The sequence below is a fragment of the Dama dama genome, chromosome 10, assembly GCF_033118175.1.
Source record: "Dama dama isolate Ldn47 chromosome 10, ASM3311817v1, whole genome shotgun sequence".
Lineage (NCBI taxonomy): Eukaryota > Metazoa > Chordata > Mammalia > Artiodactyla > Cervidae > Dama > Dama dama.
The window spans coordinates 4,154,395-4,180,172 of record NC_083690.1 but is presented as its reverse complement, the minus strand read 5'-3'; the positions used below and the strand labels follow the sequence as shown (position 1 = coordinate 4,180,172).

At 60.9% G+C, this 25,778-nt stretch overlaps 6 protein-coding genes across 12 annotated transcripts; 3 read left to right on the top strand and 3 right to left on the bottom strand.

Moving 5' to 3' along the window:
* Positions 1-1,403: 1,403 nt before the first annotated feature.
* BICDL2 (BICD family like cargo adaptor 2) lies at positions 1,404-9,386 on the top strand. 5 transcript variants are annotated; one of them, XM_061152658.1, is made up of 11 exons: positions 1,420-1,475; positions 2,637-2,725; positions 2,837-3,132; positions 5,726-5,941; positions 6,144-6,260; positions 6,369-6,515; positions 7,375-7,572; positions 7,691-7,837; positions 8,284-8,411; positions 8,641-8,761; positions 8,855-9,384. In XM_061152658.1, the coding sequence occupies exons 3-11, from the start codon at positions 2,851-2,853 to the stop codon at positions 9,014-9,016; spliced, it is 1,518 nt and encodes a 505-aa protein (XP_061008641.1). In that variant the 5' UTR covers positions 1,420-1,475; positions 2,637-2,725; positions 2,837-2,850; the 3' UTR covers positions 9,017-9,384. The 5 variants fall into 5 exon arrangements, with proteins under 5 accessions (XP_061008644.1, XP_061008645.1, XP_061008640.1 ...); XM_061152661.1 differs by having other exon boundaries at positions 1,404-1,475; positions 2,637-3,132; positions 5,729-5,941; positions 8,855-9,386; XM_061152662.1 differs by having other exon boundaries at positions 1,405-1,475; positions 2,637-3,132; positions 7,691-7,831; positions 8,855-9,385.
* On the bottom strand, positions 9,386-12,461 carry THOC6 (THO complex subunit 6). 2 transcript variants are annotated; one of them, XM_061152664.1, is made up of 13 exons: positions 12,391-12,461; positions 11,406-11,521; positions 11,233-11,297; positions 11,039-11,142; positions 10,870-10,907; positions 10,739-10,787; positions 10,544-10,615; positions 10,362-10,464; positions 10,227-10,276; positions 10,074-10,136; positions 9,864-9,974; positions 9,644-9,778; positions 9,386-9,564 (listed from the first exon to the last, which is right to left on the bottom strand). In XM_061152664.1, the coding sequence occupies exons 2-13, from the start codon at positions 11,519-11,521 to the stop codon at positions 9,484-9,486; spliced, it is 987 nt and encodes a 328-aa protein (XP_061008647.1). In that variant the 5' UTR covers positions 12,391-12,461; the 3' UTR covers positions 9,386-9,483. The 2 variants fall into 2 exon arrangements, with proteins under 2 accessions (XP_061008647.1, XP_061008646.1); XM_061152663.1 differs by lacking the exon at positions 12,391-12,461 and adding an exon at positions 12,099-12,231.
* On the top strand, positions 12,405-13,852 carry HCFC1R1 (host cell factor C1 regulator 1). Of its 2 annotated transcripts, XM_061152665.1 has the most exons (4): positions 12,405-12,637; positions 12,948-13,004; positions 13,118-13,246; positions 13,485-13,852. In XM_061152665.1, exons 1-4 carry the CDS (start codon positions 12,543-12,545, stop codon positions 13,618-13,620), a joined length of 417 nt encoding a protein of 138 aa, XP_061008648.1. In that variant the 5' UTR covers positions 12,405-12,542; the 3' UTR covers positions 13,621-13,852. The 2 variants fall into 2 exon arrangements, with proteins under 2 accessions (XP_061008648.1, XP_061008649.1); XM_061152666.1 differs by lacking the exon at positions 12,948-13,004.
* Positions 13,853-14,086: 234 nt separating this feature from the next.
* TNFRSF12A (TNF receptor superfamily member 12A) lies at positions 14,087-16,158 on the bottom strand. The gene is made up of 4 exons (XM_061152667.1): positions 16,026-16,158; positions 15,166-15,270; positions 14,795-14,929; positions 14,087-14,709 (listed from the first exon to the last, which is right to left on the bottom strand). The coding sequence occupies exons 1-4, from the start codon at positions 16,117-16,119 to the stop codon at positions 14,654-14,656; spliced, it is 390 nt and encodes a 129-aa protein (XP_061008650.1). The 5' UTR covers positions 16,120-16,158; the 3' UTR covers positions 14,087-14,653.
* A 1,240-nt stretch (positions 16,159-17,398) lies between these two features.
* On the top strand, positions 17,399-20,632 carry CLDN6 (claudin 6). Its single transcript, XM_061153935.1, has 2 exons — positions 17,399-17,421; positions 19,405-20,632. The coding sequence occupies exon 2, from the start codon at positions 19,431-19,433 to the stop codon at positions 20,094-20,096; it is 666 nt and encodes a 221-aa protein (XP_061009918.1). The 5' UTR covers positions 17,399-17,421; positions 19,405-19,430; the 3' UTR covers positions 20,097-20,632.
* A 691-nt stretch (positions 20,633-21,323) lies between these two features.
* On the bottom strand, positions 21,324-21,977 carry CLDN9 (claudin 9). Its single transcript, XM_061153934.1, has one exon. It carries the CDS (start codon positions 21,975-21,977, stop codon positions 21,324-21,326), a length of 654 nt encoding a protein of 217 aa, XP_061009917.1.
* Positions 21,978-25,778: the final 3,801 nt, after the last annotated feature.

The following is a 25,778-nucleotide window of genomic DNA, read 5'->3' as shown; positions in this document are numbered from 1 at the left end:
GCAGGGGACCCAGCCAATACTGGCTGGCAAAAGCTGATACGGACGTCTCTGCCCATCTCCACATTCAAAGATGTCATGTCAGTAGCTTGAAATCAGCCTTGGGGCTTTCCCTGGTGGTACACTAGTTGAGAATCGCACTTCTAGGACTTCCCTGGTGGCACACTGGATAAGACTCTGCATGCCAATGCAGGGGACACAGGTTCAATCCCTGGTCTGGGAGGATTCTAACTGCCTTGGAGTAACTAAGCCCGTGTGTGACAACTTTTGAGCCTGTGTGCTGCAACTACTGAAGACTGTGTGCCTAGAGACCATGCTCTGCAACAAGAGAAGCCACCGCAATGAGAAGCCTGTGCACTGCAATGAGGAGTAGCCCTGCTCTTCGCAACTAGAGAAAGTCTGTGCACAGCAACGAAGACCCAGTGCAACCAAAACAAATACATTTTGAAAGAAAAGAAAAAAGAATCGTGCTTCGACTGCAAGGAGCATGGGTTCGATCCCTGGTTAGGGAAGTAAGATCCACATGCTGCCCAGTGCTGCCAAAGAAAGAAAGAAAGAAAAAAGTAATCAGCCTTGGAGGGAGTATTTATAGCACAGAAATTGGCAGAATTAATGAGTTAAGGCTTTCTCTTTCCCCTGAGAGCCTGTTATTAAAGAGCTACCAACTCACCACTGCTCCCAGCCCTCTGTCGGTCCCCACTCACTGGTCCAGGAGCCCCTTTCACAGGGACCCAGCAAGCCTTGGAAGTCTGAGGAGACTCTCCAGAAGCCACAAGGCCATGGCCGGGGCATCACCCACAAGCCCCAGGCTGCCCCGGGCTCGACCCTGGAACTCAGCCATGGGTCCTCCCAGTCTCCTCACCCCATCCCCTGCCCCCGACTCTGCAGCCTGGGAGCCAATAGCCTCAGGTTGGGAGGAGCACAGCCTAAGGTGTGGTCATGGGCAAGTCACTTTAGCTGTCCTCACCTGCCACACAGGAATCAGCCTAAGAAGCTGCTCACGTTCAACTCCTGTCCATGTGACCCCAAGCAAGATAGATCCGTGGTGGGCCTCAGTTTCCTCATCTGTAAAACGGGGATAATGGTAGTTCCTGCTTCATGAGGACGTCATGAAAGTAAAGAAGAGCTTTCTTAGCAGAGTGCTTAATATCCGCTAGATTTGTTGCTGTCGTTAATAATGTCCTATCGCACAGGGCAGTTTTGAGGGGAAAGGGAACCGACGTCTGTGTTCAGCGTGGGTTGTGCACACAGCAGGTGCTCAATTAATGATGGGCCCTGTCGTTTTCGGTGGCAGCAAGATGGGTCAGCAGCTCTGACCTGGGTGGAGTCGCCTTTCTGTAGGCCCCACCTGGTCATTCCGGCCACCAGGGGGCGCATCGTGACCCCGCCCCTCACCTGTGCGGGCGGTGCACCTGGCACCGCCCCCGGAAGAGGGGATCCGGGGCCGCGGGGACCTCGGAGGCAGCCTGGCACCGTCGGTGAGAGCCGAGGGGGCGCGAGGACAGGGGCGCTTTCTAGCTTCGGGCGGACCGGGCCGGGCCGAGCGGGCGCGGGCCGAAGGGGCGGGCAGGGGCGGCCGGGCCGGACTCTGGGGGCCGGGAAACCCAGGAGCGGGCAGGAAGGAAGACGGGAAGGCTGTGACTGGGCTTCCGATGCGCAGGTCTGGGGGTCGAGAGGCTGGTGGCCCCGACGCCCGGGTGGAGGTGCTAACAGCTGGTAGCTCAGTGCGGGGAGAGGCGAGGAGGCGGGATGCCCCCGAGTCCCAGAGCGGGCTGGACCCGCAGGGGCCACGTCGGGGAGACCCCCGGTCCGCCCGGGGGCAGTTGAGCTGGGAAGACCGCGGATGCCTGGGTCCTGCGGAGAGGCCTGGGATCTGACACCTGCCAAGAGGAGAAAGGGAAAAGTCAGGTGTTTGTGAGTGCGTGTGTGTACGCGCGCTTGCGTGCGCGCTCACAGTGGATGAGGGAGCCCCAGGCATGCTGGTGGGGGGCAACATGGGGAAAAAGCCAGGGAAGCCCTGGGTCCCCTCCCTTCTGAGCCCCAGAGCCCTTGAACTGAGGCCCCCGCTGGCCCTAGCGGAGCGCCGCCAGGCTCCCATCCCCAGGGCCAGGCGGGAAGTAAACAGAAACTTGGAGTGGCCAGGCGGCAGTGCCCGCACAGGCATAACCTGTTACCTCACCCTGGGTGGCTGGGAACTGGGGGGCCTGGGCCAGCAGTCCAGAAGGGGTGGGCTGAGGGGCTGGGAACCTGAGTTCCGAGAGGAAGGGACCTGAGAAAATAGGGGTACAAGGGCCAGGGGGCTCTGGGGGCCAGGGAACCTGGGTCTGGGTTTCTAGAAAGGGAGGGGTCTGGACTTCTGCAGGGTAAGGGGTCAGAACACCTACATTTCCAAGGCCCTGAATTCTTGGGAGAAGAGGCTGGATTTATCTCTTGAGTCCTGAGTCTCAAGAACCCAGGTTCAGGGCAGAATTTCCCAGCTGGTGAACCAAAACAGCTGGGGCCTGCGGAAGAGGAAGTGGGGGGCTAGTGGCTGGGGTGGGCTGTGGTCCTGGAGTACTGGGACAAGTTCCTGGGGGGCAGAAGCCATCCACCAGAGGCAGGAGCCCGAGCAGCTCTCTTTCTGCTTCTCCCTGCCTCAGTTTACCCTGGGGACATTAACGGAACTCGGCAGACAAGACACAGATCATTAACCCTTCTTGGCCCAGAAGACTCAGAGGGCCAGTGGCAGGTGAAGAATTTCAAGAGAGCCGTGTCTTGGCCAGCGGGGGGCGAACCCCTTTGGGTTGCAGAGGAGGAGTCCTGTCACCACCTGTCCTCACAGCCCTACCTGCCCCCACAGACGCTGCCGGCGTCATGAACTCCCCAGAAGGGCCCAGCTTTCCGGCCGGGCTGCTCTCAGGGGGCGCCTCCCCCAGCGGTGACGAGGGCTTCTTTCCCTTCGTGCTGGAGCGGCGGGACTCATTCCTGGGAGGGGGCCCAGGGCCTGAGGAGCCGGAGGACCTGGCCTTGCAGCTGCAGCAGAAGGAGAAAGACCTGCTGTTGGCAGCGGAGCTCGGCAAGATGCTTCTGGAGCGTAATGAGGAGCTGCAGCGGCAGCTGGACACGCTGAACACCCAGCACGCTGAGCGTGAGGAAGTGAGCTGGCGGCAGAGGGCAGGGCTGGGGGGTGGAGGGGCAGGGCCCAGGTGGGGGGCAGAGGGACAAAAGCGGGGTGGGGGGTTGCCTCTGGAACAGCAGTCCGGGGCTGGGACCAGTCTCCCTGGCAGTGTTGCCCAGTGGTTAAGAACATGGGCTCCGGGACAACCCTGGCGGTCCAGCGTTTGGGACTCTGTGTTTCCAATGCAGGGATGCAGGTTCTGTCCCTGATCGGGGAACTAAAGGTCCCAGAAGCTGCCCACTGCAGAGAAAAGAACGCGGTCTCTGAAGGCAGGGCAGGACCCGAGTTCAGATCCCTGCCAGGCTGTGTGACCTTGGGCAAGCCGCTGGCCCTCTCTGAACCTGGGTCTGGCTCCTCGGCAGTATTGCACAAACCCCAGCCAACAGATCCTGGGCACGCTCTCGCTGTCTGGCTCTGGCCTAAGCGCTTTCCATGCATGATCTTCGTCCATTCTCACTCAACTCTGGGAGATGCGCACAGTTCCCTCTGCCCATGCTGTGGTCACCCTCACCCTGGGCGTCACATCTGGCCCCCTACACACCCAGGACACCACTGACTCCTGTATCCATGTTGTCGGCCCCACACCCTCTCCACTTGGCCACCTAATGGGCATCTCAACATAAGTGGCACTGGATTCCGTGATCCCATCACCTGCTGTCCTCCCCCAGCTTCCCACCGCAGGGCCCCAGGCTGAGCATCTCCGTGACCTCTCTCCTCCCACACTGGCAAGTCCTGTTGATTGTTCTTTAAAACTAGACACCGAGTCTACTCACTTCTCATCTCCCCAAGCTGGCCGCAGGGCCATCATCTCTGCTCCAGACACAGCAGCTGCCTCCTCACTGGTCCCCAGCTTCCACCTTGCCCCTTGAGTTCCTTCTCCACGGGAGCCAAAGGGATTTTCAAAAATTGCAAATCAGATCATTTCGGCCTTTGCCCAGAATCTCCCAACGGCTCCCCCTCATTTAGAATGAAACCAAAAGTTCTCACCAGAGCCTAAAAGTCCTAAGTGACCCCCCCCCTGCCCTCATCTCAGCCACGTGGTCCCTCCTCTGAGGGGGCCTTTTTTCAGTCCCTGAGTAACCCACACTTATTGCCTCAGGGCCTTTGCACCTGCTGCTCCTTGGTGTAGCCCTCTTCCTTCTTGCCCTGCAGGAGTCAATTTAGACACCACTTCCTCCTAAAGGAGCCCCCACCGCACCTCACTCCTCTTCATCACTTCCCAGGGTTTCTTTACAGCCCTAAATGTGCCCCTCTCTGAAACTACCTGGTTCAAATGTGTTCATTTGCCTCTGGACTCGAAGCTGTTTCAGGCAGTGAATTTGGTGGTCTCACTTACTGCTGATAGCCAGACCCCAAAATGGGGCAAGCTCAGGAAATACTGGATGGATGAATAGATAGATGGATGGGACTTGGAGGTGTTAGGGAGCTTGCCTGACCACAAAGCAGAAGCAGAGCTGGGCATTGGCCAGAAAAATAGGACAATAGGACCCCAGACTGGTGGGCTTAATCCTCGAGATGTGTTGTACCCACCCCCCCACCCCCCACAGTACTTGATTAAGGATTTGGCTGTCTGGGTTAGAATTCCTGCTCTAGTAACTCACTGTGTGTCCCTGGGCAAGGCACCTCTCTGAGGCCCAGTTTCCTAATCTGTAAAATGAAGATGTTAAGGATTTTAAAGGCTTCCCTGGTGGCTCAGCGGTAAAGAATCCACCTGCCAATGCAGGACATGTGAGTTCAATGCCTGGGTCAGGAAGATCGCCTGGGGAATGAAATGACAACCGCTCCAGTATTCTCGTTTGGGAAATTCCATGGAGAGAGGAGCCTGGAGGGCTACAGTCTATGGGGTTGCAAGGGTCGGACACGACTTGGTGACTAAACAGCAACAAAAGGATTCTAATTCCCATGAACTAAATACAACAATATAGGTGAAGCCCTAGCAGGAGGGCTTGCTAATTATTGTAGCAGCTATGGTTAGCATCACCGTCCTGCATGGAAGTCTACAGAGGGGTGACGGGGCAGATGCTGGCCCCTGACTTGCCCGCCTTCCCAAGCTGGTCCTCTGGGTGTGCCAGGAGCGTCCCCCCGCTGGTTAGACAGGTTCTGGGGGAGGGCGGGCAGAGGCGTGGGGCCGGGGTGCGGCTGCCCAGGGTTAATTAGAGGGAGCTGGCTAGGAGGAGCTGGGGGAGAGGGGTTGAGCAGAGGCGGAATCTCCAGCGCACGCGGCTGTGTGAGGCCATGGGCCGGGGCTTCAATTCTGCCAGACTCAGGCGCCAAAAACGGCGCCTGCAACCTCGGGCCCAGAAGCTCCGGCGGCAGCCAGTGGTGAGTGGGCACCGGGGAGCCTCGCCCAGCTCAGGCCCAGGGTCAGCCCCTCCAGAAACCTCTTGACAGCTCCTCTGCCTCCTCTACTGTCCGAGGCTGCGTCTTGCCACCTCTGCCCGCTCCCCACCCAGCTCTGTCCTCTTTCTGGCTCTCAGACCTGCCTCAGACCCCCTGGGACCCCGCTCAGGTCTCTGGCTGTCGCTCTGTGTCCCCTCCAGTCTCACTGTCCCCTCTGTCCCGGCCCCACAGCAGCTGCAGCAGGAGAACCATGAGCTGCGCCGGGGCCTGGCAGCCCGGGGAGCCGAGTGGGAGGCCAGGGCAGTGGAACTGGAGAGGGACGTGGAGGCCCTTAGGGCGCAGCTCGGAGAGCAGCGTTCTGAGCAGCAGGACAGCGGCCGGGAGCGGGCTCGGGCCCTCAGTGAACTCGGCGAACAGAACCTCCGGCTCAGCCAGCAGCTGGCCCAGGTGGGATGACCTTGACCCGGGGCCCTCAACAAGGAGGGGGCGGACGCCCGGTCCTGGTGGGGGTGGGCATGCTGGTCCAGGCCGAACAGCCCTGACCCTGGGTCCCCCGGCAAGGAGGGGCAGACGTCTGGGGGTGGGCGTGCTGGGCCTGTTGCAGCATGGGCCAGCCGAGGGCTCTGTTGACCCCCAACCCCATCCCCAGGCCTCACAGACTGAGCAGGAGCTTCAGCGGGAACTGGACAGCCTTCAAGGGCAGTGCCAGGCTCAGGCCCTGGCTGCAGCAGAGCTGAGGACACGGCTGGAGAGTCTGCAGGGGGAGGTGAGTGCCGGTTGGGGCCAGGGATCTGTTGAGCGGGGAAGGCTGGCCTGGGGGCTGTCTGGGCGCAGCCTTGCCCTCCACTCTTAGCTCTGATGGGCTTTTCCCCAGAATCAGATGCTCCAGAGTCGCCGGCAGGACCTGGAGGCCCAGATTCGAGGTTTGCGTGAGGAGCTGGAGAAGGGACGGGGCAGGCTGCAGGCCACCCATGAGGAGCTGCTGCTGCTGCGGCGGGAGAGGCGGGAGCACGGTCTGGAGGTGACTGGCAGGGCTGGGGTGGGTGGGCACATCAGGCTGGGGGCCTGGGCCACTGCCTCGGGGCCTCCTGGGAGAAGACCCCAGAGTTGGGTCACCGGGAGTCCTAGCAGCCCGGCCAGAGGGGCAAAGGCATTAGCACAAGGGCAAGTGGGAGCCACAGAGAGGCTGAGCGGGGATGGTGGTTCTAGGATGCATCAGAGACCAGCAGCTGGAGGCCAGAGATGGGGCTGAGGTGAGAGCTCACCGTTGGAGGTGATGGGGACCTGGACCAGGTCTGGGTGTGAAAACAGAGGAAAGGAAATGGAAGGAGGCAGTATGCCTTGATGTTTGAGATTGTAGGAGCTTGCGCTTGCTTTGGAGTCAGATTACCTGGGTTCTTATCCCAGGGTCCCTTCCTACTATTGTGGGACATCAGCCTCAGTTTCCCCATCTGTGAGATGGGTGGTAATGCTACATGGCTGTGGGAAGGGTGTGAGACGTTCAGCAGGTCGCCTGGCTGAGACGAGATGATCAGTCAGGGCCCGGTGATAGCTTTAGTAAGAAGGTAGGCTGGCCAGGTAAGGGACGGGGCGGGGCTTTTCCAGGTGACCGGATGGGGCAGGACTGGAGGGAGGGTGACGGGAGACTTTGAAGTCTGGGCACTCATCGGGACCCTGCTCTATAGGTGAGGCAAGTGGCATCTGCCGAGGGGGACTGCGGGTCCCACGGCCGCCCCGGCGCTGCGGGAGCGGGAGCCGACCTCGGTGCTGGGCGGGGCGGACGCATGGGGGTGCCTGACTCCCGTGGCGCGCTGGCGCCCCCTGTCGGCTGGCGGCGGGGGCATCTGGCTGACGCTCACGGTTTCGCTCCGCGGCCGCAGCTGGAACGCGCGCGCTCCGAGACTGAAGAGGCGCTGAGCGCGCTGCGGAGGCTGCAGCGGCGCGTCTCGGAGCTGGAGGAGGAGTCGCGCCTCCAGGACGCCGACCTCTCGGGAGCCTCGCTGCAGTTAGAGCTCGCCCACAGCCTACACAGAGACCAGGACCAAAACCAGAACACGGACAGAAGCGGCGATCCTCTGGTGAGCTTTCGGCCCACCAGGCTCCACACTCACCATTCCGGAGGGCTGCAGACTCCGCCCCTCATTTTTTATCCCTAGAAGGTTTGACACTGCCCTGATTGATTTCTTTGGTGGACAGACGACTCTATCCCTGGAGACCCAAGAAGCGTCCAGCCAGCAGCGTTCGCCCCAGGAGAGGTTGGAGCCTCCCAGGAAGGGAGCATCCCTGAGCCCAGAGGAGATACTGGGAGAAGAGGAGGAGGAAGTGGTCCGGTTACAGGTTGAGGTGGGGGGAGCATAGTATTGGATGCAAAGCCCCTCTCAATGTCAGTTTCTCTTTTCCATCTACACCTCCAAGCCTTTGCCCACGAATCTCTCTACTTGGATACCCCTTCATCCCAACAAACTTGCCATCAAGTTTCAACAGCCAGTCTGTATGTCACCTCCTCCAGGAAGACTTCCTGAACTACACCCCCCCTTAAGTCCCATCTCCTCCATGCATCCTTCCTGCAGGCTTAGACCATCCATCTAACCCCGACCCACCCCACCAGGCACTCATAAGATTCATCTCCAGCACAGGACCATTAGCTGTCAGGGTTGTTTGTGGAGCAGATAGAGATGGGAGGTGGGAGGTAAGGGAAGGCAGCGAACTAGAGTTTGGACTGCCTGGAAAAGCAAGCGCTGGGACACCCAGGGGCCTAACTGCCTCTCTGGACTTTACCCTGCCCGCAGATGGCGCTGCAGCAGGCAGAGCTACAGTCCCTGCGGGAGGAACTGCAAAGGCAGAAGGAACTGCGGGTGCAGGACCCCGAAGAGGCCTTAAGCAGCGCCCTCTCGGACCGAGACGAGGCCATGAAAAAGTAAGCATCTGCAACCATTCACCACAGCCCGGAGACGGCGGCCGGCTCAGGCACCCAGGACACACTGGCCTTTCTGGGCCTCGGAACCCCACTCTGATCCGGGGGCCCTCTGACTTCCCTGGTTTCGTATTAGTGGTCTCACTCCCGCCTGGGTCCAGGAGCCCCCCACCACCCCTGCATGCTGAAGCCCCGGCGTCCTCGGACCTGCTCTTTGCCCCCTCGTCTGCAGGGTCCTGGAACTGTCCCTGGAGCTCAGCCGCGTTTCTGTGGAGCGGGACTCCCTCTCCCGGGAGCTGCTTCGCACCATCCGCCAGAAGGTGGCGCTGACGCAAGAGCTGGAGGCCTGGCAGGTGAGGGGCGGGGCGCACGGGGCCGACGGGGAGGGGCCGGCGGGGGCGGGGCGGGGCCGGACGCTGACCCGCCCCGCCCATCCGCCCACCCAGGACGACATGCAGGTGGTCATTGGTCAGCAGCTGCGCTCGCAACGCCAGCAAGAACTGAGTGCGGCCGCCTCCGCCCCGCGCCCCGCCCCAACGCGCTTCTCCCTGCGCCTGAGCCCCCGGCCGGCCGGCAGCTTCTTCAGCACCCTCTTCCGAAGGACCTGAGCACCGGGAAGAGGCAGGGCTGGCTTTGCCCTCTTGACTCACTTTCCTCTTCTGGCCAATGGAGCCATGGGTCCCCATTGTCTGCCAAAGGCGGCTGGTGCCCTTCCCCTCCCTTGGAGGCTGGGCAAGGGCTCACTGGGAGCAGGGGCCAGCTTTGGGGGCCAGAGACCCCAGATGGGTGGCAGGGGCACGTGTGGCAGAGCTGTTTATCAAATTTATATAAATCTATCTTTTCTAGGCATTAAGCCCCCTGGCCCTCAGCCGCGGGTCGGGGATGGGGATGGGTATTTATGTATCAAGATCAGACAGAGTAATATATAAATCATTACACCGACCTGGCCTCCATTCTTGGGAAGAAAGCACATTAAAAAAAATAAAAGCCACTAATTTTATTTGTATTAAAAAAAGAAGAAAAAAAAAAAAAACACTGTGAACCCCTGAGATGGAGGTGGAAACACTGTTGGAGGTCAGAAGGATAGAGAGAAAGCTCGGTAGCCCAGATTAGTGAAGACATCCACCCTGCAGCTGTTGCCCGCGGCTGTCAGGACCTAGAAACAACAGGAGAGTGACTGACCTGCCCCCACGCCCTGGCCTCCCAGGGTCCCTACCACCCCTGGCCGGACCCACCTTGCACTCAGGGGCTGCTGGTTGCTGGTTGAGGCTGAGGCTTAGCAGTCCTGGGGAGGAGCCAGGCACTTGGGCCTTGAGCTCCCCGCTCAGCTGCCACTGGTTGACACAGCGGCCCTGTCCAGCTGATAGAATCTGTGGCAGACAGGGACGGGGCTCAGAGTTCAGAGCTGGAGGGAGAGTGGGGCAGGGATGGCAAAAACAAGACAGAGGGCCTCACGAGGTCCTGGTAGAAGGTGACGTGCTTCTGTGGCGCCCGCATGGGGAAGACGGTGGTGGGTGTGGAGGATCGGAGGTGCCAGAGAGTGAGTGCTGGGCCTCCTCCGCAGACCTGGGCAGAAAGGTGGGGGTCCCCAGTTAGCGTGAGCCACGGGCCCTCAGCCAGACAGGGCCTGAGTTGCCACCCCAGCCTGCACGCTGCCTGGCTCACCATCCAGTCCGAGTCAGTTGCCAAACATCCAATCCAGCGCCCGTTGTGGGGCCTCGAGCACTCCTGGGAGGGAGGAGCACAGAGCGGGAGGTGAAGACATCGGAGATGCCCAGGAAGGAAGAAGGGAGGACAGAGTGTTGGGTATGCCCTCACCTCGTGCTTGTAGACCTCAATCGTCTGGACCTCCTTGGCCGTGCGCAGGTCTGCAGAGGAAGAACCGCGAGAGGTAACCTCCTCTTCCCAGCCTCCCTCACCACCAGCCTTCCCTCCAATGCGACACTCCCTTACCCCAAAGCCGCACGGCCCCATCCTCGCCACCCGACAGCACCTCGGGGCTCCGCTCCCGCAGTGCCAAGCAGTGGATGTAGTCCGTGTGGCCCCGGAGGGCCCACTGCAGGGAGAGGGGCAGTGTCAGGACAAGACCCAGGAGGAATGCAGTTGCTTCCGCTCCCCCGGCCCTGCTTTCTCACCATGAAGGTCCCTGTCTCAAGGTCCATTGCATGCAGCTGACAGTCTCCCCCCGCCAGGATGAGCAAATTCTCCTGCAGAGGAAGGCGGGATGGAGTCAGAAGTCAGGGTCAAGTCAGGCCAGGGAGAGGGGAAGGATCAAAATCTGGGCCAAAAACAGGACAGGGAAGAGCCCCAAATTTATGAAGGGCTCGAACCTTGGGCACGAGAAGCAGAGCATTGATCTCAGGTACTTCCAGGCTGGTCCTGGGGGAAGGAAAGCAGAGTCAACTCTGGTGTGGTGACACCTTCAGCCCCAGGTGCCCTCTGCTTACAGGGCCTGGCTCACCTGTATGGGGGCTGACGACGCCACAGCTCCTTACAGCCCTTCGTGGAGAGAAACGCTTGTTGTACAATCGCTGAATCATGTCCAACTCTCTGTGACCCCATGCACTGGGTGACCTCAAAAGCTCTCTCCGAGTCTGGGTACCTCACCCTTCCCCCAGCTTCACACTCACCTTCTTAAGGATCTCTGCCCAAAGCCAGGCCTTCACCTCCCCATCCCCAGCACTCAGCAGATGTCGATCAGTGGAGACCATGCTGTAGACGGGCCCGTCATGGGCTAAATGGAAGCACAGAACCTGAGTGACCTCATCCTGCTCCTGTCATCCACCCTGGGGTCCCCCAAGCCAGACTCAATGCCTGCACCCACCTTGGAAGGTCACCATGGGCTTCTTACTTTCCTCTTTGGCCTCGGAGCTCAAAGCAGCAGACAAGCTGAAGGGCAAGGGGAGAGGGGCCTGAGTGTCAGAAGAAGGGGGCATTAGCCCCCCAGGGAGCCAAGTGCCAGAGCTCATGGACAGTGGGGAGCAGGGGCAAGAGTACCTAAAGATAGCTATCTGTCCATAATTGTTGCCAGCTGCCAGGAACTTCCCACAGGGTGAGACGCTCTGGGAGAATATGGTCATGTGCAGCCGCTGCAGGGCCTGAAACACTTCCATCTGTGGAGAGAGGCTGGATGAAGGCAGGCTGGGGCATCAGGGGCCTCTGATACACACACTCCTTCCTACTTCCCCTGCAGTAGTCCGGCCTCCCACCACCCAGTTCTCCTTTGAGACAGCCCACCAAGTGGGCCTTGCCCGTATAAGTCCCAGGGGCGGCTCCAGGGAGGTGAGGAAGGGGAGAGTTGAGGCATGATGCCTAGTGGAAATCTGAGCAAAGACTCAGCCTCTCCTCCCGGTTTCCTTAACTGTCAAATGGAGCTCATGGGAGATTGTGTCATGATTGGATGAGCTACTGTACATAGCGTCGCAGTTTCTGTCTTCGCTCAGAAACCGCTTAAAAAACTGCTCTATTACTCCAATACAGAAAAACGTACTGACCCCTGATCCGCATCCTGTGACTTTCACGTTAGGCCCCTGAGGTATTTCTGGATTATCCTCCCTCCCCCGGGTAGGAATCCGAGTCCCACCAACAGCCCACGCAAAACAGGGCTCAGGGCAGGACTCCCTGCCTTGCCCCTTCGGAGCCAGGCGTGGACTACAAATCACAGAAGGCACTGGGCATCGACCCCCTCACCTGACCCAGAGGCACTGCTTGCTGCGCCGCTCGTTCCATCTCGAAAACTAACAGTCCCAGAGTGCTCCGCGCGCAACGCAGCCTCACGAGTCCGGAAGTGCCAGTGGGCACCTCCCCTTCGCGGTTGCTCACCTCCCCGATACCGTTGGCCGGCCCGGCGTGAAGGCGGCCACCGCGTAACCCGAGTCCCAGGAGCAGAGGGGACCACCGAGAAGACACCCCAACACCAAGTGGCGCCCACCGCGACCCCGCTACGCCGGGTCCCCTCCCCCACCCCGCTGAGCAGACCCGCCTTTTAGCCGCGTGCGATCCGTCTTCCGCGCCTGCGCGGAACCTGGCGGCGCGCGCGCCTAAAGCCACGCCCCACGCGCTGGGTCACGCCCTCAAAGGCTCCGCCCCTGCCGCCTGGATCCCACCCCTCTGTCCGCAGGACCCCGAACCCCAATGATCCTACAGCAACCCCTGGAGCGAGGCCCCCAGGGTCGGGCCCAGCGCGACCCGCGGGCCGCCTCGGGGGCTTCTGGAGGCCTGGACGCGAGGTGTGTGGGGGGGGGCCCTGGGTGGGCCCGGCCCAGGGTCCCAGGAGCTTTGGCTGGGGCCTCAGAGCAGGTCTGCAGGATGACACGCGGTGGGGCTTATCGGCAGGGCTTGGGCATAAGCTGAGACAAGATTGGAGACTGGGGAAGACCTCCGAGGCAGGCTCCTGGATGGTCTGGGAGAGAGGGTGACTTAGACGTCAGCGACAGGCATGGGCCGGGGGCCTGCTGGCTGACGCTGCAAGCTCAGGCGGGCAGATCCTGGGGATGGCGCCAAGAGGGTGGGGTGCTCCTAGCTCTCTTTTCTTCCCAGCTCCCCTCTCCGTGGAGCTGTGCCCATGAGCACCAAGCGGCGCCTGGAGGAGGAGCAGTGAGTTTGGGGGCAGGGAGGGACTCCCACCAAGTCCTCCGTCACCTCAGGTCCCCATCAGGCTACCTCTCCTCTGAATATCCCAGCCTGCCTGCCTCCCCGTCTCTCCCCAGGGAGCCCCTGCGCAAGCAGTTCCTATCCGAGGAGAACATGGCCACCCACTTCTCTCGACTCAGCCTGCACAATGACCACCCTTACTGCAGCCCCCCCAGGGCGTTCCCCCCAGCTCTGCCCCCACTCAGGTAGGCACCATCCACAGTCCACCGGCTGGGCCTTCCAGAGGATCATACCCAGTCCTGGGAGCCCATTTCCAGGCTCTGCCTCACTCTGCTATTTTTAGCTTCTAGCCAACCTCTGTTGTTTCCCTACTTGGCTCCTTGGAAGGTGCCAGCAGTCCAGGAGCCCCTGGGGACCTGGACCAGGTGGGGCGTGGCTCTGCCAGGCCAGCCTCTGCCCCTGTGCCGTTATTTCCTCTTCCAGAAGCCCTTGCTCTGAGCTGCTTCTCTGGCGCTACCCTGGGAACCTGATCCCTGAGGCTCTCCGGCTGCTGAGGCTGGGGGACACTCCCACCCCCCACTACCCTGCAACCCCAGCTGGGGACATGATGGAGCTCTGAGATCTGGGGAGCAGTGCCCCTGCCTCCCCCCCACTTCCTTCTTTCCCCTCAACAAGGGAGAGCAGCACTCCCACGAAGGGACCACCTGCCCTGCTTTTCCTCCAGACCAGGCCTCTGGGCACCAGGACCTCCCCTCACACACAGAGCCCTGAGGTGGAAGGGGCAGGGACAAGGGAAAGGAGGCCATCCCCTCCCTGCTGAGAACTGAATAAAGACTGCTGAGTGAATGAAAGCTTCAATCTGGAACCCAGGCTCTTTGGGGAAGGGAGGGCAGGGAGGGGTGCTGGATGCCGGATTTCTCCTCAAGCACTTCCCTGGAAAACGGTCTCGGCTGGCCAGGTCCTGGCAGGCTGGGCTCAGGCATTGAGAATGTGTGAGTCAGAGCCTCGCCCCCACCCCCGCGGTGACTCACTCCTCCCCTCCAGCTCTGGGAAGTCAGGCTGGGATCATGCCACTCTCCAAACCATTTAAAGTTAAAGATTCTTTTATTAATAAATTCTCTCCCCCTCCACATTTTCTCCCTAAATAAATATCTCCCCCTGTGTTAGGGGGTCCAAGGGGGCAGTGTCTTAGGGCCAGCCCCATTAGAGGGCCAGCCCTCTAGTGTTAGGAACAGGTCCCTAACCCTTCCAGGCTGAGACCCCAAGTGGTGGAATTTCAGTACATCTGAGTGGGTGGGACCTGGTGTTGTGTCGGTCCTTGAGGTCAGCCTGGCCCCCAGGCCATGGTGGGGGTGGGGGTGGGGACCCTTGTGCAAATGCTGCAGTTCCTTAGCGTCAGCTGTCTGGTGTGAGCCAGCCAGGGTCTCCTTTTCTATTCTGGAGCCAGAGACAGGGCGGTCAGACACCTTGGAAGGCTCTTCGGAAGCTTGGGGCCGGACCTTAGAGAGGTGATTCACTGTCCCCCATCCCTCCACACCCCTGTGGCTGGAGCAGCCTGGCTCTGGCTGTGTCTGGGAGGCTGGGGCTGGCTCCAGAATGAATGAATGAATGATGAGCGGGCACAGCCTCCTGCTGGCAGGGGGCGCGCCCTGTCACTGGATCAGGGCCACGCCAGGACAGCCCTCCCCACCGGTCTCCTCGATGGGGGCTGCAAGATAAGAAGAGGGGTGTCATGAGTGGGGGAGATGTTGAGGAATGATGGGGGGCCATCGGGCGGGCGGGGACACACTCACTGGTAAACTTCTCTCTCCTGCGGCACCGTCTCCAGACCAGGAAGCCAGAAAGCAGCCCCAGCACGAGGGCCAGCCCCAGGGCGCCCCCCAGGATGGGCCACAGCAGCCTGAAGGGGGCGGGAGGGGCCGCAGCGCCTGGGGGCGGGACTCCAGGTCAGACCACGCCCCTCTCAGGCCAGCCCCGCCCCCTAGATCGGAACCTCCAGGCTTCCCTCCCCCAGGTCCCTATCCTGGTGAGAGCCCCTTCCTCACTCCAGCCTACACCCCACCCCGATTAATTCCCCAGATCTCAAGTCCCCTGCTCCCCCTTCCACCCCGGAAGCCTCCCCCCTAGCCTGGGGTCCGCTCGCCCCGGCCCCGCCCCCACTCACAGCCCAGGCAGAAGTCGCTGTGCGGTCTCGCCGGGCACGAGGCGCAATCCATGCACTTGTCTAGGTCCGCGCTCCAGGAGCTGCCGCGAGAGCAGGGGGTGGTGCCTGGGGAGGGGGACGCGGGTCAGAGGCTGGGGGCGGGGCGCGGCTATTTTGGGGGCTGAGGTCAGGGTCGGCCCGGCTCGAATAACGTGAGTCACCGGCGCCCTCCGCATTCCTCACAGGTGACCGCACGGCCCGACCGGGACACGGCAGCGCGGGGGAGCAGGGGGCAAAGTGCGGGACGCTCGGGGCGGGGGGGCGGTCAGTTCCCCATAACCGCCCCCCACCCCGCCCCGCGCTGCCGGCGGGTGACTCATTCCCGGGCACTGGGCCCGATCCCGGTCCCTCCCCCCGAATAGCTGGGCACTGAAGTCACCGGATGGAAGGGGGTACCCCACAAGGTATAGGAGGCACAGACCTCCGTGCCCCTCAACAGCCCCCCCACTCTTAGGTCAAGGTGGGGTGGGCAGAACTGGTATTGATCAGGTTGGGAGCGTGCCGCCTTACCAGACGAGATATCCCTCCCTCAAACTTTCTCTCTCCACTTCCGAGTCCAGATTCTCAGGACAGAAACACCCCGCCCCCCACGTCGGACAGGCGGGAAACTGAGGCCCGGACTATGGAAGAATCTGGGAGCGGGATGGGACCTCTCCTGATCTGGGGAGGCCGAGTCTGGGGACTGTCTGACCCCGGATCCCCGTGTCTGCCTGGTCCCCCGGTTCTGCCCCGCCTCCAGGCTCCTGGTGCCGGCTCCCCGATCCCGGCCAGGGGACTCCCCCCGCTCCCACGCCCTCCCGCCCGGCCGGGGACCGGCATACCTGGCACTCGCTCCCCGGCCGCGGCGCGCAGCAGCGCCAGCCCGAGCCCCAGCACGAGGAGCCGCAGCAGCGGGCGTAGCGGGCATGGAGCCATGGTGCTCGTCTGGCGGCCGCTGCCGTCTGCGCTCGCCACCCGCGGACCCGGGCACAGAGAGGCGGCCCCGCCCCCGCCCCCGCCTTCCGGGGCGGACCCCTGGTCTCGGCCTGCCCCCCACGATCCGCCCCTAGACGCCCCGTCCCGCCCCGCCCCGCCCGCCAAGTTCAGGCATTCGCTCAACAAACGCCTCCTCTGCGCCCGAGTGGCCAGAATGCCAAAGGGAGGCAGATGTGCCCTTGCCTTCTCGGTGGCTGAAGCCCGGGAGGTGTGTGTTGGGCGAGGGGGCGGGTCTGACACGAAATAACCCATCTCAGAGATAACTGCAGCTTTCTTAAGGGCCCCGAGGGTATAATAATGTAACAAATGTAATACTACTGTGTCGTTTCATTTCTACCTTAGGACATTTGTTGATGTTCGTTGTTCAGTCTCTCAGTGGTGTCCGACTCTTTGCGACCCGGTCCATGGACTGCAGCACGCCAGACCTCCCTGTCCTTCACTATCTCCCCTGAGTTTGCTCAAACTCATGTCCATCGAGTCGGTGATGCCATCCAACCATCTCATCCTCTGTCGTCGTCCCCTTTTCCTCCTGCCTTCAATCTTTCCCAGCATCAGGGTCTTTTCCAATAAGTCCTCTCTTCACAACAGGGCTTCCTTGATAGCTCAGTTGGTAAAGAATCCTCCTGCCATGCAGGAGACCCGGTTCGATTCCTGGGTCGGGAAGGTTCTCTGGAGAAGTGATACTTACCCACTCCAGAATTCTTGGGCTTCCCTGTGGCTCAGCTGGTAAGGTTGCAATGCGGGAGACCATGGACTGTACAGTCCGTGGACTCGCAAAGAGTCGGCCGCCACTTTTCACTTTACTTCACTCTTCGCATCAGGTGGCCAAAGTACTGGAGCTTCAGCATCAGACCTTCCAATGAATATTCAGGATTGGTTTCTTTCAGGATTGACTGGTAAAATGCTGTCTCCCTTTTTCGGAGTGAAACGAGGCTCGGGAAGTTTAGGTGAGTTCCGGAGTCCGGACCCGAGCTCTGTTCGGCTCCACACCGTGCGTCCTCCCAGCGGGCGGAACTGCAGCCAGCTGCTACCAGGCGCCCGGGCCAGAGGTGTGCGAGCGGAGGCTGCTGGCTCGAGCGCCCCTTACAGACCAGGCTGGGATTCGCCGCCAGTCAGACAAGGGTCTCTGCCCCTCCCCAGGGCGGTGGTCCGGTGACGTCACTGCCTCTTTAAAGACCCCCGCCTCCGCGCCCATCTCAACACTCTGCCGGCTGCTCAGAATCTCCGTGGACTCCTTCTCAGGTGAGCCTGGGCAGGTGCGCCTGTCGTGGGGGAAGGGGTAGGCACCTGGGATTGCGGGGCGCGTGGGGCGTGGCAGAGTTGGGTTGCGGTGCGTGGGACGAACCTGCGCTGATTTGACCGCGAGCCCATGGGGGCGGGAGGACGCGTGCACCCGAGCCGGGGCCCTGAAGGGGTCCTTCGACGGAAGGGTTAAGCGCCCATCCCCCTGCCCGGGACAAAAGCACCGAAACCCGGGAGCCCCTCCCCCACCTGCGCTGCTCTCTAGGGCCGGGCCCTTCTCCTCACCTGTGCGAGCGGACCCCGCGGCGAGCGCCGCCCTTAGGCCACTTCAGGGTGCGCGGCTTCCACGGCGGGGGGCTGAGGACACCCTCCTTCGGGCCACACTCAGGGGAAATAGGGATCGAGAGCGGGAGGGGACGCCCTCGGATGAGCTGAGGCCGTAGCGCGTGGAAAGGGAAGGGGCCGAGAGCAGGGGCGCGCTTGTAAGGGGGAGGTGCCGGGTGCCTAGGCTAGCGTGGCCCCCACCCTAACCCGGCCGGAGAGGCCTGGAGGGCTGACCCTGGGCTTGGGATTGGCGCAGTACGGCCCGCCCCGTCCGATCTCCCCTGAGGTCATGAGTTCTCCCGGGTTTTGGGCGGGGTGCAAAGAAATGGAGAGTCTGCCCTCTGGCCACCCCCTGGGGTTGGTGCTAAGTTTAGGTCCGAGCTGTGCGCGGGAACTTTGTGCATTGGAGGGTCATAGGGGGGCCCTGAACGGAACTGATCGCCCGCCAAACGACGTCGGAGACAAATCAGGATGTGAGGGGGCCAGAGCTGCCCCAGAGGAGCTGGTTCACTGGACAGACTCCAAAGGTGGCAGCTTCTTTTAGGGGAAATTGGGCCCTGAGAGGATGGCATTTGGGGCAAGAATACACAAGAAAATGTCACCAACCTTGGGAGTCTGTTCTGTGGGCCCCAGGCAGGGCAGAGGGCAGGACCCCAGGAGGCAGCTGGGGACCTTGGGAAAGGAAGTACTTTGGGTGGGAGAGGCTGGTGTTAATGTTTTGTTGTGTTTCTTCTCCACCTCTCATGCCCCATCCAGGTTTTGAATAGGTGGAGCTGGTTTGAACCAGGCAGTGGTGAGCAAGGCCAGGACTGTCTGGCTACTGTCCACACTAATCTTAAGATCAAACTAGCAACCACCTGTTTTGGGGTATGGATCCAAGTTGGGGTGAAGGGTTTGGACACTTATGTTGGATGCTAAGAGGAAACTTGGGGCTGTTCTTGATATTAAAACTAAGTTTTAAGCCTGGAACTCAGGGCTAGAGCCAACCCACTACCCATTTGCCCTGTGGAAACTACTGAAAAATTGCATTCTGTTGTTTCATCCCTTTTATCTCTTTGTACCCAAAGGGCCATGGGCTAACCTCTGCGTGTGTGTGTGTGTGTGTGTGTGTGTGTGTTAGTAGTTCAGTCATGTCTTTGTGACCCTGTAGACTGTAGTTCACCAGGCTCCTCTGTCCATGGAACTCTCCAGGCAAGAGATCTCCTGCATTGCAGGTGGATTCTTTACTGTTTGAGCCACCGTGGAACCCCAGCATTTGCATAGGTGCTTTATTTCATTTACACTCAAAACAACCAGGACTGGGGTGCTTACTTTTTCACTCTTACACACCAGTGTCTGTCACATAATTGGTGGTTTAGTCACTAAGTTGTGTCTGACTCTTGCGACCCCATGGACTGTAGCCTGCCAGGCTCCTCTGTCCATGGGATTCTCCAGGCAAGAATACTGGAGTGGGCTGCCATTTCCTAGGGAGAAAATGCTGAAGCATTAAATGCTCACTTGCCCTTGAGAAAATGAGGCTCGGAGCGTGCCTTGCCCATGTACAGGGTTCATACTTTTGGTGTCCTGTGTGGTGGCTATGGCACGTGGCATGGGACCTAGCATTCATTGGGAACGAGACGCCGAGCCAGCTGGTCTTAACCTTACTGTTTTGTCCTCCAGTGCCGTGTCTCAGCCCCAGCCTCGCCATGGCGTCTGCTGGTCTGCAAATCCTGGGGATCGTCCTGACCCTGTTTGGCTGGGTGAATGCCCTGGTGTCCTGCACCCTGCCCCTGTGGAAGGTGACCGCCTTCATCGGCAACAGCATCGTGGTGGCCCAGGTGGTGTGGGAGGGGCTGTGGATGTCCTGCGTGGTGCAGAGCACGGGCCAGATGCAGTGCAAGGTGTACGACTCGCTGCTGGCGCTGCCGCAGGACCTGCAGGCTGCCCGGGCCCTCTGCGTCATCACTCTCCTCGTGGCCCTGCTCGGCCTGCTGGTCTACCTCGCTGGAGCCAAGTGCACCACCTGCGTGGAGGACAAGGACTCCAAGGCCCGCCTGGTGCTCACCTCTGGGATCATCTTTGTCATCTCGGGGGTCCTGACCCTGATCCCTGTGTGCTGGACCGCCCACACCATCATCCAGGACTTCTACAACCCTCTGGTGGTCGAGGCCCAAAAGCGGGAGCTGGGAGCCTCCCTCTACCTGGGCTGGGCGGCTTCCGGCCTTTTGTTGCTGGGTGGGGGGCTACTGTGCTGCACCTGCCCCTCTGGGGGCTCCCGGGGCTCCAGACATTATATGGCCCGATACTCAGTATCAGCCCCACATACCGCCTCTCGGGGTCCCTCCGAATACCCCACTAAGAATTACGTCTAATTTGGGTAGGGGAGTGGGGGCTCCTTTGATAGTGGAGTCTAACCCACTGCACTGGGGTCATGGAGACAGTGATCCATGACAGCTTTGGGGTTGTTCTGGATTCTTATTGGGGGAGGGGGGCAGTGGTTAATCCGCTTGATAACCTACCTGGGGTCTGCTACTGGTGTTCCTCACTTTGGAAGATGGAGCCAAAAAGGCAATGCTTCAGTTTCTGGATTGTTCTCCACCCTGGACAACCCTATCTTAGAGACCAACCTGGAACTTCCCCATGTGAAGAGTACCATGCCCTCCCCTGCTGGTGCTGGGGGCGGGGCCTCCCTAGGACGAGCCTTTCCTTGCTGGTCAAGCCTCTGGAACCCCTAGGGGTTCTCGAGCCTCATGTAGCCTCCAGAAGAGCAGGTGATAAGTTACCAAAGACCCACCAGTCTCCAAGTCTTCTGACCTCTGGCTCCTGCATCCTGAGTCATGTCCCCCTTGTGCTGACCCCTGACCTTCCTATTCCAGCCTCTGGGCACTTGCCATGTCCTGCCCACACTCACCAGGTTTTACTAAATAAAGCATGTTTTGTTTGATTACTTACCTTTGGTGTTGCTGGGGAGGTTGCTGAATGCCAGACTAGCAGGAGGAGGTGGGCATGAGTGGCACACCTGCCTTGTTGTCGTTCCATCCCCCACCCTGTGACTTGCGTGGCCTGAGTGAGGTCACTGTCTGGGCATGACGTGGAGCAGGCCTTGCCTGACAAACCCACGGGAGGCCATCAGGTCTTCCCAGCTCAACCACAAACACTGTTTATTCTGAGTTACAAATATTCTGTTTATTCCCTACTTGAAGGTGGGGTGAGGGGGGAAGGTGATGGGCAGGGTCTCTGGGCCTGGAGGACAGCGGCTGCTCTGGATGCCAGTAGTGGCCAGGTGGAGGGGGCCAACTCCAGGCCAGATGCCTTATAAGCAGCTACTGCTCTTTGGGTGAAGCCAAGGTTCTGGGAGCAAGAGGAGGACCAGCCTGAATCCAGGACAGAAGAAAGAAGCAGGAGCACCTGCCGGGTTGGAGGTGGGTCTAGGCTCACTCGGGCCGGGTGCTGAGACTAGCTCTACAGCCAGGCCTGCTCCTGTCTCTGGAAAGTGGGTTCCACCTGGCAGAGGGGTGAGAGTGGAAGGCAAGTTTGAGAGCAGGGCAGCCAGCACAAAGGTCAAGGTTTCCAGCAGCAGGCTTCCTGGGACATGGGCCTCACACATAGTCCCTCTTGTCCAGCCCAGATGCCCCCGAGCGGGAGGGGATAGAGTAGCCCAGCCTCGGTCCCCGGGGCCGCTCGATCTGGGGCGGGGGGCATGTGCAACACAATAGCCCCCCGCCCAGCAGAAGCAGGGCGGACGCGGCCCAGCCCAGATAGAGGGAGGCTCCCAGCTCCCGCTTGAGGGCCTCGGCCACCAGGGGATTGTAGAAGTCCTGGATGATGGCGTGGGCCGTCCAGCACACCGGAATGAGCACCAGGATGCCCGCCAGGAGAAGGAGGACTCCCCCGGTGAGCACGATGCGGGCCTTGGCGCCTTCGTCCTCCACGCAGGTGGTGCACTGGGCGCCCGTGATGGCCACCAGCACCCCGAGCAGGGCCAGCAGGAGGGCGATGATGCAGAGGGCCCGGGCAGCCTGCAGGTCCTGCGGCAGCGCCAGCAGCGAGTCGTACACCTTGCACTGCATCTGGCCCGTGCTCTGCACCACGCAGGACATCCACAGCCCCTCCCACACCACCTGGGCCACCACGATGCTGTTGCCGATGAAGGCGGTCACCTTCCACAGGGGCAGGGCGCAGGACACCAGGGTCCCCAGCCAGCCCAGCACGGCCAGGGTCATGCCCAGGAGTTCAAGGCCAGTGGAAGCCATCTGTCCCCTCCCTCAGTCGGGTCTTCCCCAGCTCTAAGAGGCCCGGTTGATTGGAGGAGTGGATCCGAAGCTCCACACCTGTGGGAACGCAGGTGGGGGGGTCTCCGTGCCCAGCAAGGGCGTGTCAGCGTTCTCTGACCCAGACAGCGCTCACCACATCCGAGAGCCTCTTGTGGGTGCCTCCTTGCTCCGTGCCCTTCACAGATGTGTCTCAGAACCCCCAGCAACAAATCCACCCCAAAGTCTTGCTCAGCTGAGTGGCTGCAGTTGCCGGGCGGGTCCCGTCGCCCCTCAGGTGCCCTGCAGTCAGGTCCCACCGCCGCCTGTCTGACCAACTTGCACAGACCCTCCCGATCCACCTGCTGAGAGGAGAGCCAAGCCGGGAGCTGGCGAAGGTTCTGGGGCTGAGCGGCTCACCCGGAGGTACCACCTGGGGACTCCAGGCTGCGGCGGGTTTTTAAGGCCGAGGCCGGGGAGGAGCCGGAGTGATGGGAGGAGGCGGGGCTGAGGATGGGGGAGCTCAGAGTCGCGGGGGGATTGGTGACCAGGAATGAACCGGGGATCAAAGAACCTCCGCGCCTGTGGGGACGCAGGGACAAAGGAATGAGGAGGAGACAGGACTGGCTGGGGAGGCAAAGGCCCTGGCTCAGGCTGAAAGTGGGAGGACACTTTGGGCACCATGCTGAGCCTCCTGAAACCTGGTCCCCCGCTGTCTTTGCTCTCCCGCCCCCGTTTTGTTTCTGTTTCATGATGCAGACGCACCAGCTTCCCCAGTACCGCACATCCCTGTCCCCCCAGCCCACCCACCCAGCACTCTCTGGAATCTGATCCATCTCCCGTCTCAGCCTACTGGCTCTGGCGGCTCCCGAGGGAGGGGCCCCGCCCGCATTGTTCCCCTGGCGACAGGTGCCTGGCGCCCAGCTCAGGTGGCATCACCCAGGCAACGGCCTAGAAAACCAACCTCCCCTTGACTTCAGCTCAGGTGTGCCTTTCCCACCCCTGTTGCTGCCACCGGGGGCTGAGCTGAGTGGGTGAGGGTATCATGGGGCCGGGGGATAAAGAGCCTCTTGTGAAGGTGGGGGAAGGGGAGAGTAGCAGGGGGTGAGCCCTAGGTTGGGGTACAGCCCGGCTCTATTTGGGGAGACATCGCAGGGGAGGGCGAGGAGGGTGAGGCCCAGGTGACTTGGGAGTCCCTGAGCCCTGCCTCGAAGAACTCAGGACGCACAACCCCTTCCTGAAGACCCCATCAGAGCCCAGGACTCCCCTTGTGGGAACAGCCCAGCCTTGGGGTCACGAAGACCATAGCTCAAGTCCTTCCCACCCCCCCACCACCCCACCCACCTCCCCGGCCAGGAGCAAATTCATAGAAGGTCAAGCCCCCTTGGGTCAAAGGCCCCTTTGAGAAATCTCACAGGACCCACAAACAGCAGCCCCTCATTGTGGGGGGAGGCATGAGCTCCTTCAAGCCCCTCCATCAGTGCCAAGCACTAAGCTTTATTGTATGGAAAGGGAGTTGGGGGGCTGATGAAAACTCCCATCTCCAGGGTGATGGGGAGGACTCCGGAGGGAGAACCTCTCCCCTCCCCCCACTCCCCCTGAGGAAGCTGGAGCTCATCTGGCCTGTGGGGGCAGGGATGGGAGGGCACCACCACCACCCCCGCCCCCCCACCCCCCCCACCCCCGCACACCTAGTCGCTGCTCCACTCGGTGACCCTGAGGGAGGGGTCGTCCCCTCATCGTCCTCCTCTTCCGCCCAGAGGGGCTGCATTTGTAAAGAATTCTAACTTCAAGTGGCTGCAATGCTCTGGGAACAGCTTTTAGCAGTTTTTTGGAAAAGAGGTTTATATCTTGATCAGATCTGTAAGGGGATGGGCACCCCTAGAAAAGCAGGAGAACCCCTCCCCCTTAAATGGAGAGACAGTAAGTGAAAATCATTCAGTCCTGTCCAACGCTTTGAGGCCCCATGGACTATCCAGTCCATGGAATTCTCCAGGCCAGAATACTGGAGTGGGTAGCCATTCCCTTCTCCAGGGGATCTTCCCAACCCAGGGATCAAACCCAGGCCTCCCGCATTGCAGGTGGAGAGACTGAGGCCAGTGCCAATCAGAGGGTCTGACAGGTGGACTCCAGTGGCCAGGGAGCCTCCCCAGAGAGGGGCAGAGACCCTCCCCAGAGGGGAGCAGAGTATCGGCCTGCCTGGTGGCCCTGGCCTGAGAACGGGGAGGAGGGTGCTGATGCAAAGGCTGGGAAATGACCAGAGCTCCCTGCTGGCTGGGATGAGCAGGGGGAGGCAAGGGTGGGTTGTCCAGCTCGTTCAGGCCCCTGAGGACTCACATTTCATGAGGGAAGGGGGGATGTGGAGAAAGAAGAAGGACAAATAGAGGCAAGCCTTCAGTGGGCTCCCTCCGGGGCTGCCAGGAATCCAGTCACACAGGTTTGGGTAGGTGTCAGGCGGCAGCCTGCCGCCCTGTTCTCAGGAGGGCCCACCGACCCGCGTACAAAAGGCTTCCCACCCTGGGCAGCCGCAGCCTGGGGCTTTTTCTCTCTCCAGGCCTGGAGACAGTCTGCCTCTGGCTTAGGGTATAAGCCACCAGCTCATCTTGATTTGCCTGGTAATTACTAGTTTGAGCAGAGTCCTGCATCAGGGTAGGGGGGACAGGGACAGTGGGTCAGCCTGCAGTCAGGCCTGGCTTTACTGTTTTAGTCGTTCAGTCATGTCCAACTCTGTGCAACCCCGTGGACTGTAGCCCTCCAGGCTCTTCTGTCCATGGGATTCTCCAGGCAAGAATACTGGAGTGGGTTGCCATTTCATCGTCCAGGGGATCTTCCCGACCCAGGGATCGAACCTGGGTCTTCTGCATTGCAGGCAGATTCTTTTCTGTCTAAGTCACCGGGGAAGCCCGGGGAAGAAGCACCAGGGAGGCCTTGCTTTCAAGGCCCACCAAGTCTACCGGCGGCTCTACCCTGCCCGCCTGCCCACCCCACCCCCGACATTGCGACGGGGCCTAGTGGGGGCAGTGCACACACCAGGTAAGCTGGTGCCCAGAGATGGCACTAAGCGGCCTCTAGGTTTCCTAGATCCCATCATCTACCTTCTACACTGCCCCTTGCGCAGCCTCGTGGGAGGTGGGCGCTCAGGGGATGAAGACACCCCCTCTCACCGTTGCCCCCAGAGACCAATCCCAACACTTCCCGCACATCTCCCGCTCCTCTCCCTCCTGATAAGGCACCAACTCCCACAGCTCGGAGGGGGAGTCAACGTGGGGACATTTGTCAGAGAACTAGGAGGAGCCCACGGTCCCAGGGTGGGGGGGAGGGGGAGGACAGAGCCCCAGGGCACCGGGGCTGGAATGTGCTGCCCACCTTCAGCCCTCAGCCCTCCTTAGGCTGCAGCTAGGAGGCCCCGGGCCCTCTCTAGGGTTTTCTGGTCAACCTTGATTCAGAAGGATCTGGGAACTGAAGGGTTAAAAGTTGAGGTCTATGGAGGGGCCGGGACTCGAGTTGGAAGGCCATTGTTAGGGAGAGACCAGCACCCCCACCGTGAAGTTACCATCTCAATGACAATTTACTGAGTCCCCAGCAATCGCCGCCTCCTGGGTGAGAAGTGGGAGGGAAGCCTTCCCAGCAGTAGAGGGGGTGGGGGGCAGGGAGGAGGGGGGAAGAAACTGAGGAGTGAAAGAACGAAATCGAACCTTTGTTCTCTCTGGGAGGGCAGAGGGGCGGGAGGCTCAGGTGGGCCCAAGAGACGGGGGCTCAGCTTAGATGGAGGTGAAGGGGGAAGGGTCAGCGCCAACCCTAGAG

Bases quoted from the DNA above. Each gene is read 5' to 3' on its own strand.
- BICDL2 (XM_061152657.1), top strand. From the start codon at position 2,851: ATGAACTCCCCAGAAGGGCCCAGCTTTCCGGCCGGGCTGCTCTCAGGG. The intron at 5,942-6,143 runs GTGGGATGACCT...CCCCATCCCCAG, and splicing joins TCAGCCAGCAGCTGGCCCAG to GCCTCACAGACTGAGCAGGA. The intron at 6,261-6,368 runs GTGAGTGCCGGT...GCTTTTCCCCAG, and splicing joins TGGAGAGTCTGCAGGGGGAG to AATCAGATGCTCCAGAGTCG.
- THOC6 (XM_061152663.1), bottom strand. From the start codon at position 12,137: ATGGAACGAGCGGCGCAGCAAGCAGTGCCTCTGGGTCAG. The intron at 11,298-11,405 runs GTACTCTTGCCC...CTTGCCCTTCAG, and splicing joins GGACAGATAGCTATCTTTAG to CTTGTCTGCTGCTTTGAGCT. The intron at 10,137-10,226 runs GTGAGGGCATAC...CCTCCCTCCCAG, and splicing joins TTGAGGTCTACAAGCACGAG to GAGTGCTCGAGGCCCCACAA.
- HCFC1R1 (XM_061152665.1), top strand. From the start codon at position 12,543: ATGATCCTACAGCAACCCCTGGAGCGAGGCCCCCAGGGTCGGGCCCAG. The intron at 13,005-13,117 runs GTGAGTTTGGGG...GTCTCTCCCCAG, and splicing joins CGGCGCCTGGAGGAGGAGCA to GGAGCCCCTGCGCAAGCAGT. The intron at 13,247-13,484 runs GTAGGCACCATC...TTCCTCTTCCAG, and splicing joins CCAGCTCTGCCCCCACTCAG to AAGCCCTTGCTCTGAGCTGC.
- TNFRSF12A (XM_061152667.1), bottom strand. From the start codon at position 16,119: ATGGCTCCATGCCCGCTACGCCCGCTGCTGCGGCTCCTCGTGCTGGGG. The intron at 15,271-16,025 runs GTATGCCGGTCC...CCCCCTCCCCAG, and splicing joins GGCCGGGGAGCGAGTGCCAG to GCACCACCCCCTGCTCTCGC. The intron at 14,710-14,794 runs GTGAGTGTGTCC...CTTATCTTGCAG, and splicing joins CAGGAGAGAGAAGTTTACCA to CCCCCATCGAGGAGACCGGT.
- CLDN6 (XM_061153935.1), top strand. From the start codon at position 19,431: ATGGCGTCTGCTGGTCTGCAAATCCTGGGGATCGTCCTGACCCTGTTT.
- CLDN9 (XM_061153934.1), bottom strand. From the start codon at position 21,977: ATGGCTTCCACTGGCCTTGAACTCCTGGGCATGACCCTGGCCGTGCTG.